Raw genomic sequence first — 10,000 nt, forward strand, 5'->3', positions numbered from 1 at the left:
TTATACATATACATTATATTTTACACAAGGCAAAACAGTGTCATGGAACAGCCACAGGTCCGAGCGAGGCCACAGCACGGAAACAACGGTTCAATTCCACAAAGGTTCTCTGGATTCATCTCTTTGGTTCAGTTACTCGTCTGATTTTATGAATCCGTGATCAAAAGGTTCAACAGGTCACTTCACAGGAAATGAGATTCATCATGTCCATTTGTGAGTTTAAAGAACAAGCCTAGTGGTTTTCCCCTGGCCCGGCTTTTTGCTAAGCTAAGCTAACTGTGTCCTGGCGTTATAATTTACATCCAAACCCAAGAGACGTCTCTTAACCATCGAATGCTGAACAGGATTGTTCTTATTTAGCCAAACTCCACTACACTTTCAGTCTGGTTCCACTTGAACATCGAAGGAACCCAAAGGCTGTTATGGATCCTTAAAGGGGACATAGCATGCAAATTCCACTTGGTTAGTGCTTCTACAGGTTAATGTGGGTATCTGGCTCATGTCTACCAACCCAAAACTCTGGGAAAAACACTTCATGCGTTTTTTTTAGTTCCTCTAAGTCAGAAACGTCATGTGGCGACTCGATGCGCTTCCTGGGTATTGTGTCGTAACAAGGAACTGGAAGTCTCCTACATGGTCTTGGCCCCACCCCCCGTCCCCCCACTCGTTACTTCGGGTTTTACCGGAGCGCAGCAGCGCCGTTCCCAAGCACGCAGCCGGGCTGTTCACGGGCGAGCATTTCTCCGCTGGTCAGCCAGCGATTCACTCACATGTGGCATTTGTCTGGATCGTTGGGACTGGGAGGCTGCAGCAGCTGCTCGGGAGCGACCGTTCGCTCTCCCGTGCGTGAGCTGGAATTTGTGTCAGCGCCACACAGCCGGCAGTGTGGAAGACTTCCGCAGTGTTCAGCGCTACTGTAACCCCGAACCCCGACATTCAATGGGTACAACAACAAGCGGAGAAAGCAGAATCGCGGGCTGACCTTATATACAGTCTATGGGGCTGACCAGCGGAGAAATGCTCGTCCCGTGTGAACAGCCAGGCGGCTGCTTGCTGGAGAACGGCTGCGCTGCTCTGCGATCTTCCACACTGCCAGCTGTGTGGAAGACTTCCAGTGTTCAGCTCTACTGTATGCCGGGTTACAGTAGTTACGCTACAGTAGTTACGGGTACAGTAGTTACGCTGGGTACAGTAGTTACGCGGGTTACAGTAGTTCGCCGGGTTACAGTAGTTCCGCGGGGGTACAGTAGTTACGCGGGGTACAGTAGTTCGCGGGTACAGTAGTTACGCGGGGTACAGTAGTTGCGGTTACAGTAGTTCGCCGGGTACAGTAGTTGCGGGGTACAGTAGTTACGCCGGGTTACAATGGTACAGTAGTTCGCGGGTTACAGTAGTTACGCGAGGTACAGTAGTTACGCCGGGTTACAGTATACGCCGGGGTACGGACGGAAGTGCCGCTGCGAGGCAGCGCAGCGCCGTTCTCCAGCACGCAGCCGCCTGGCTGTTCACGGGACGAGCATTTCTCCGCTGGTCAGCCCCATAGACTGTATATATAAGGTCAGCCGCGATTCTGCTTTCTCCGCTTGTTGTTGTACCCGTTGAATGTCGGGGTTCGGGGTAAATGATGGTCTTCATAGCCCCCCTCTCTTTCTCTCTCTGTCTGTCTGCTTGTGTGCTTGTAGTGGGGGGCAGAGGGGACATTTAATTATGTGATTGGGAAAATTAAAACTCCAGGACAACAAGGGAATACAAAGTATGGGATGCATATTTGATAATTTATATCATATAAAATATGTAATTTATATCGTTTGAAATCATGGGGGAGAGGGGAGGGGGAGCTGGCTCATTAGCATTTAAAGGAACAGGCACTCAAAACAGGTCGCTCTGTGGAGGGCTGTTTTATACAGGGTAAAAGCTGTTTGAAATGATCCTTGTGGTATTTTGACCAAAGTATGTTACAGACATTTCATTAAGACCCCAAGGAACCATATCAACTTGTGGTAAAATGGGCATGCTATGTCCCCTTTAAAACAACACAGTGTAGCTGAGCAACAGCGCCCCCTGCAGTAATTCTGTTGTCAACGCTCCGTCGGTCCAAGAGCCGTTGAACCGAGGGGGTAACGTTGCCGAGATCTGAGCATCATTGAGGGGAAAAGGGGAAATGCAGGGAAACACTGTCCAAGTCCCTCATGGAGGTTAGACGAGACAGAGCCAGAGCAGAATAAATGAAAAAATCATATCCAAGAAAGTTCAGAAAGTCTTAAAGCACTTTGTAGTTTGAAGAAGAGAGTTGTACAGATTCAGCTTAAGCAAGTCAAACATGATAAAGTAACTGGAAGATAAAAGGAGTTATTGTCTTGTCGTCACGTAGGTGATCTGGCAAAGGAGGAGACGTCTAAGCCTGATAGAGAGAGGGAGAGGACAGAGAGAGAGAGAGAAGAAGGAAGAGAGAGGGCAGAGGACACAGAGAGAGAGAGGAGAGGACAGAGGAGAGAGACAGGAGAGAGGGAGCAGGGGGCAGAGGAAGAGAGAGAGGGACAGAGGGGGGCAGAGGACACAGAGAGAGAAGGGGGCAGAGAAGAGAGAGAGAGGGAGACGGGGGCAGAGGACAGAGAGAGAGAGAGAGAGGGGCAGAGGACAGAGAGAGAGAGAGAGAGAGACAGACAGACAGACAGACAGACAGATACATCTTCCACAGCTTTCGTTCAGAACCATCTCTTCCTCTTATTGAAATATTTTATTTTATTGACCAATCATCATTTATTGCCTTTGTGATCAATTAAAAGCTGATAGATTAGTTTTCCTTTAATTTAAATTATTACTCTTTTTTTCAGAAAAAACATAAAAACACTTTTTATCCTTGAATCAAAAATGTTATAAGACTTATTGCAAGAATGAAATAATTCATATTCCATCTTCAGAATACAAAAATTATCAGAGGACAAACTTTAAAATATGTCGATTGTAAAATAAATGTTGTATTTTCTTTATTTCTTTGCATGACTGGGTTGTTTGTCGGATCAGGGAGAAAGTGACAATAATGGCTCCAGTCACTGCCTGTAAACTCCTGCTAATATAAATAACACAACAATTATTGAAATATATTGTATTACAGTAATTGTGGGACAATTTCATATTTAATAAGCAGTAAAAAACTGGATAAAATGGACTGTTTAAAACAACGATTTGTGCAGTTCATGATGTTTTCTCTGTATTTTCACAGAATGTGTCACGATTGTTGAGATATTCTATATTCAGGCACTAAATATTCTACCTTCGTATTAACAGTGTATCACCAAAGCACAAGTACAGGAATGTGAAGCTAAGGGCTAGCTGATTAGCCACACCAGGCACAGTAGCGTTAGCCACACTAGCATAGATTCCTGCTGACGTTTGACGATGTAATAAATAATACCTGGATGGAAAAATCCTACAATTTTGAATGAAACAATATATTTCTACATATTAAATATTCAAAGATTTAAGTTTTCATTTTGACATGTTAACTTTAGCTTCACATGTGCACCAAAACAAAGAAGACATCACAGTCACGTCTCTGACACGATCATACGAGTCGGTATGAACTCGACACCACGATGTTCCCAACAAGTCATGAATATAATAATTAGTCCTTCAGTCTTATGTTTGAAGCCTTTAAACAGAAACTCCTCATCAACTCGCCCTAAAGGCATCAAAGGCAAAACCGCACAAGTTTGGATGAACCAGCGATTTAACGTAAACTGAACGTTAGCACTGTCTGTGAAAGGTCGTTCTGTTTGAGCTCACATTCGTGATAAATACTTGGATTATTAATGAGCTTAAGTTCTCAGAGTGGCTGAATACTGCCTCACAGAGAATACTGTTGATAATATATATAATATAAGTAGAAAGAGTTATAGCTACTGCACAAGTCCCACTTCCTCCTGTATGTGACGTCCACAACAGGGAACCATAATGGCTAAAGTTTACCACCATGACTGAAACAATATGTGACATTTTTGATATTCAGATGTACTTTATCCAATTTCCCTTGAAGCTAGAGTCGGTAAACCTAGAACCACGAGTAGGAACGAGCGACGCTTTGGATCCCCCCCCCTCTCATCGACCCTCTCGTCAAAGCTCCTCCACCACAACACATGAACGTGCACTGACAGTTCTGTGACTCGCTCGCTCATCTCTGGCTATCATTCAGTCATGTGACTGATCAGAACCAGTCGGCGCGCCGGGGTCATTGTTTACAAAAGTCTCAGTTTCTGTTTGTCCAGATTAAAACACAAGCCTGGAGTTTCCAAAACTTTTACCAGGACTCAAAGTTCCAGTAACGGTAATACTCTGAAAGGTGAAGAATGTCCTGAACTTCAGAGAACTTCACGTCACTGGGGGCGTCCACATTTTTGGGGGGTTTGTAGAATATTCAGCAGATTTCAAGACGTTGACAAAGATATTACATAAGAAATGAGCATCAGGTCGTCCTGGATGTGGGTTTTCCCAGTCGATCGTGGGAGTTGATCGTCAACGACTGATATGCCCCTTAGCAAGGCAGTGAACAGGAACTTGGGTCCTGGAGTGAAGATGATAAGAGCGGCTGCCACTGTTCACACAGTCCTGCATGCAAAGGCCACGAATAAGACGACTCCACACAATACACAAAAAACACTGTGGATCTTTTCCTTGTGAATACTGAAACGAGTTGAAATGTCACCGACCTGGTGAATCGTCCTGTTCAGCACTACTGGTTGTGTTAGCATATCGCTGCTGTCAGGGAAACCTCGAAACCCGAGTTTCCCTTTTCTTTGTTTGAGCTGACATATTTACTGACGTGTTGAATGAACGTTCCCGATCCCCAGACCTTTAAAACTTCCTCAACCTTCTTTCATTTGGTCTTTTCAGATCATTTCAAGACGATAATTCTCATTTACATCTGGGAAACTAAACCTTACCGCTGCTCAAACCTTGGACTTGGCTGCTTCGTGCATTCAGCCACTCAGATTCGACTCAGAAAGGCAGACAACAGGTGCGTTAGAAGAAGCGTTAGAAAGAGTTCGAGATCTACTCGACGGTAGTGAGGACCAACTGCAGCTCAGGGGTTAGTGGTCTGTATTCAGTTTGGAGCCATGCTACAAGGCAGTGCTAGCCAAGAGAGGAAGGAAGGTAGGACGGACGGAAGGAAGGAAGGTAGGACGGAAGGAAGGAAGGTAGGACAGAAGGAAGGAAGGAAGGAAGGAAGGTAGAACGGAAGGAAGACTGTGACATTTCTGGGGCTCTTGAAAAGCACAGGAAGGCAAGTCATGGTAGAAAAGACAGAATCACTCAGAGAGAAAGATGGAAGGGAAAGCGAGGACACTGTCGAGCAGGAGTTTGTGCTGGTTTGATCGTAACAGAGTAGGAACAAGTCCAAACACGTACAGACACAATCATGCACGTACATATACAACGTGCCTTATTTGTAAGTCTCATTGGTTTCCATTGCTGCGCGGTTGAGGAATGTGCTGTGAACGATCATCATCTCTTCGTTGTCTCTTTCAGTCGCTCTCTTCTTCTCTCAACCTGAAGCTCCTCCTCCCCCTCTTCTCCTCTAATCCCCGTCCTGCCACCTTGTCTCTTCGCGTCCACCCCACCTCAGGCTCTTCTCTCGTCTCGGTCCACTTTGTGAAAGCAGAATGGCACAGAAGCACAGAAGAAGAAGTAGAAGGAGGACGGGGTTCGTCTATTATGCAAATACAGGCTGTCTTGTTCTGGATTGGTCGAGGGGGAGGGCCAGGTCACTGCCACGCCCTAATGAGGGAGCGGCACCAGGATATCCACGTAGTTGATGGGGAAGAAGCCCGACTGGCCGTGTATCATGCCTTCGTACCAGTTGTCGTCGATCTGATTGGTCAGGGTGATGACGTCGCCCTCTTTGAAGCCCAGCTCCCCCTCGTTCTCGGGCTCGAAGTCGTAGAGTGCTCGGCAGCAGGGCTGGTCCATGGGGGCTGCGGAGGACACGAGTACAAGAGAGGTGGACACCCCCGAGGTACGATCACACGAAAACTACTGAACTACGTCCATGTAACTTTGTGGAGAATGACCAATGAACCAATGAACCCATCTACCTGGTGATCTTCTGGGGGATTTGGTGGAGTGGACCCCCCCGTTGTGGCTCTGACTGGGGGGCAGTAGCTCCAGGGTCAGGCGGGGTTTGGGAGCGTACTCCTTCCTGGGTTTACCGGACACTTCTTTAATCCTGAACAATCACACAGACACAGTTTTTTAAAACAACTTTCGTCTCATCACATGAATTCACTTTTATCTCAGGGAGGAAGATGGATTCACACCTGTCCTCCATCTTGCTGGAGAGTTTCTGGAGGATTTCTGCTGCTCGGCTGTGATACTCCAACTGAGCCTGGACCAGAGCTGCCAGCTGGCTCACCTGCTCTATCTGCAACACACCACACACAGACACACACAGACACACACACCACACAGACACACACACCACACACAGACACACACACCACACACAGACACACACACCACACACAGACACACACACCACACACAGACACACACCACACACAGACAGACACACCACACACAGACACAACACCACACACACACACACACCACACACAGACACACACACCACACACAGACACACACACCACACACAGACACACACACCACACACAGACACACACACCACACACAGACACACACACCACACACACACACACACACCACACACACACACACACCACACACAGACACACACACCACACACAGACACACACACCACACACACACACACACACCACACACAGACACACACACCACACACAGACACACATAACACACGTAACTATAGCAACAGTATTATTTCCTCAGCAGCAGTAGACATGATGATTTTCTTTCCACGTTCTTTCAGGTTTTTCTTTTTACGACATTCAAGTATTTGTTTCTTTTAGAAATACTTTGATTCTTTAATTGATCTTTCACTTGCAGCTGAATAAGGTGATAATACAATTTGTTTATTTATTACCTTTGCCAAAGATGTTACGATGAGAATTACGCAAAAACTACCGGACAGATTTCGAGGTGACTCGATGGAACGTGGGTCGAGAAAATCATTCAATTTGGTGTTGATCCTTTAAAAGCAGGAGATCCAGGAATCAGATGTACAATAATTATAGTATTTGTGTGATAATTGTAAACAAGTCCACTTGTCTACATGTACGACGCCTGAAGACGTCACCGAATCCACTGAACCTGTAACTTAACGTAATGATGATTATAATGGAGACACATGTTTTGGCTCCGCCCCTCCTCTGAATGTTCCCCACATGCTCCTGTTGTTGTGAACGAGTCTGACCCGGACAATCTCCTGCTGCTGCTTCACAAACACCAACTACACAACACGTCCAGACAACATTTTACACAGTTCATGTGTGAAAACATCTTCACAGCGTAAATGACATGAGAGCATTCTTACGTCGCTCTCCAACAGGTTAAACATGCTCTGCTCTGCGATCTCTTTGCTCTCGTCAAACTTCTCCAGCGCCTGTTTGAGTTCATCGTCCTGGACTTTCCCCTGACGCTTCTTCTTGTAGTCGAAGTCCAGACGGCGGCCCTCCATCTTCTTCAGATGATGCTGCAGACATGCATGCATGACCATGAGCTGGTGTGTACGACTCCACAGCTTCCATCTCTGTTCCCACCGTTCTCAATCAGCGGCATCAGGTGACCGCTATCAGGGGTTTTACTCACCTGAATCTCTTTGAGGTCTTTGTCGTGGAGGTTCTGCAGCGGGTCAATGAAGTTCTGTTTGACCTCCATGTCCAGAGCGTCCTTCACCTCCCCGAGCTCCTTCATCGACTCTCCAGCGTCCATCAGCGCCAGGCCTGGGAGGACGGCATGGAATGGATGGAAAATCGGGAAAATAGTGAAGAGGAAGTTCAAGAACTAAACGGTTCTGAAACAGGAAGTGGTAACAGATTGGTTATTGGGTTCGGAGACAGTTTAATCTGCGTCTGTAACGTTGAGGGCGTCGGTTTGATCGAATTTTTTTCAAATCTCTGTTCTGACTGGTCTTTGCAGAAACCGTCGTATCTTCCTTACCGAAGCAGGACTCCTCTCCTAACTCCCGTCCAAACCTCAACATGGCGTCGCCCAGGACGGTCTCCGCCTGCAGGTAACCAGGTCCTTTCTCCTGCCCGCGGATCTTTGACATGGTGTTGATCATACTCAGCTTTGCTCTGGAAGCTTCAGAGATGAAAACACAAACAAGTGATGACGTAAAGACCGACCGTTTCTTTTTGTCTCGTACATGTTTGTGTTTGACTGACCTGGGTTAGGTTGGAGATATTCTGTAGTTTTGGTCATGATGTCGAGCATCGCTCTGCTGGTGATGTCCACCTTCTGCAGAGGGAAACACGTCAGGTGACGCCGAACACTCTAACGTACGTTACGATGATCAGATGCAGATATTTAGTTTTATCACATTGAGGGATGAGACAACTTCCTGCAGCTGCTCAACAACTCATCTCTGTGAAACCAATAAAAAAAGACAGGGAAGTCGTTATGACATGCTGTACCACTCCATTCCACCAGGTGGCGGTAAGAGGACTACTGATGTATGAGTGTTTCTGATGCAAGTCTCCTGAAGTTGATATAATGACAGAGTTATCGACCAATCAGCCATCTTCAGCGCTGCAAGCCCTCGATTCATTTTGAATCTTGTGTAAATGAACAGATTTGTACCTTTTCCATTTCTTTGAAGTCATCGTCTAACTTGGTTCCTTCAGCTCCTCCGACCTTCTCGCTGACTTTCTGTGATCCGACACAAAAACAAACACAGGCGATGACGTCTTCAAACCAGCAGCAGAGACGAGATGAAAGCGAAGCAGAGGAAAACGTATGAAACAGAGAAAGAGGAAGTTTGTGTTTGACAGAATGAAGTGAGGATAGTAACACAGAGTCTCCGTCGATCTGTTCACGTCGAACTCTGAAACCTGCTGCAAGAGAAAAGCACTTTGTCGTCGTCTCTTCATGGACTTTTCTCTCTGTGGTTGATGTGTGTCTCTTTGTGGGAACATCTGTTTGTGTTCATTTTGTGTCTTTTAACTGAGCTCTTTGACAGTCTGAGCTCCGGCCCCGGGGCCTCCAGACCTTCAGGGGCCTCCAGACCCTTCAGGGGCCTCCAGACCTTCGGGGGCCTCCAGACCTTCGGGGGCCTCCCGACCCTTCAGGGGCCTCCAGACCTTTCGGGGCCTCCAGACCTTCAGGGGCCTCCAGACCCTCGGGGCCTCAGCCTTCAGGGGCCTCCCGACCCTTCAGACCTTCAGGGGCCTCCAGACCTTCAGGGGCCTCCCGACCCTTCAGGGGCCTCCAGACCCTTCGGGGCCTCCAGACCTTCAGGGGCCTCCAGACCCTTCGGGGGCCCTCAGACCCGGGGCCTCCAACCGGGCCCCTGTGTGCCGGGGCCCGTTCAATGATCCACCAGTGACCAGAAAATGTAGGAACAATTTTTTTTTTTAAAAGCAGGAAAGAAAGAAGAGAAGGATGGACAGATGAGGAGGGAGATGCAGTTGCCATGGAGACAGGGATCTGACTAGGTCCTCATGTTTCCAAGAACACACACACACACACACACACACACACACACACACACCACACACACACACACACACACACACACACACACACACACACACTGTTACGTAACCCTTTCACGTTTCTTTTAATCTGAATCTTAATCTGACTTCACTTTCTTTCTTTTTGAAAGTTCTGAAATATTTAAAGTTTATAGAGACGTCATGATTGACAGCTGAGGCTGACTCCTGATTGGTCGAGTTTAGCGGGAACTCTTATCTGAGAGGAAGTGGTCGCTGCAGCTTTAACACGATTCATCACATGTTATAAATCACCTTCGATAACTGAGACGTCTCTCGTTACATCGTAAGGTTCAGACTCACAGCTATTTGCTCCTGGCAGATTCATTTAGTGGAGGAATAACGACTCAGAG

The 10,000-nt window shown here is 47.0% G+C and overlaps 1 protein-coding gene across 1 annotated transcript in view; it reads right to left on the reverse strand.

The window, feature by feature from the left end:
* Positions 1 to 2,603: 2,603 nt before the first annotated feature.
* The window catches only part of LOC118103053 (endophilin-A1), a 10,151-nt gene continuing 2,754 nt past the window's right edge, over positions 2,604 to 10,000 (reverse strand). Inside the window, exons 2-9 of the mRNA XM_035149719.2 lie at positions 8,737 to 8,805; positions 8,322 to 8,394; positions 8,095 to 8,238; positions 7,744 to 7,877; positions 7,469 to 7,627; positions 6,315 to 6,418; positions 6,093 to 6,223; positions 2,604 to 5,972 (exon numbers count right to left, since the gene is read on the reverse strand). Coding sequence (XP_035005610.1) covers positions 5,776 to 5,972; positions 6,093 to 6,223; positions 6,315 to 6,418; positions 7,469 to 7,627; positions 7,744 to 7,877; positions 8,095 to 8,238; positions 8,322 to 8,394; positions 8,737 to 8,805 — 1,011 coding nt within the window. The 3' untranslated portion in view covers positions 2,604 to 5,775. The remainder of the gene's footprint in view (positions 5,973 to 6,092; positions 6,224 to 6,314; positions 6,419 to 7,468; positions 7,628 to 7,743; positions 7,878 to 8,094; positions 8,239 to 8,321; positions 8,395 to 8,736; positions 8,806 to 10,000) is intronic.

The sequence above is a fragment of the Hippoglossus stenolepis genome, chromosome 23, assembly GCF_022539355.2.
Source record: "Hippoglossus stenolepis isolate QCI-W04-F060 chromosome 23, HSTE1.2, whole genome shotgun sequence".
NCBI lineage: Eukaryota > Metazoa > Chordata > Actinopteri > Pleuronectiformes > Pleuronectidae > Hippoglossus > Hippoglossus stenolepis.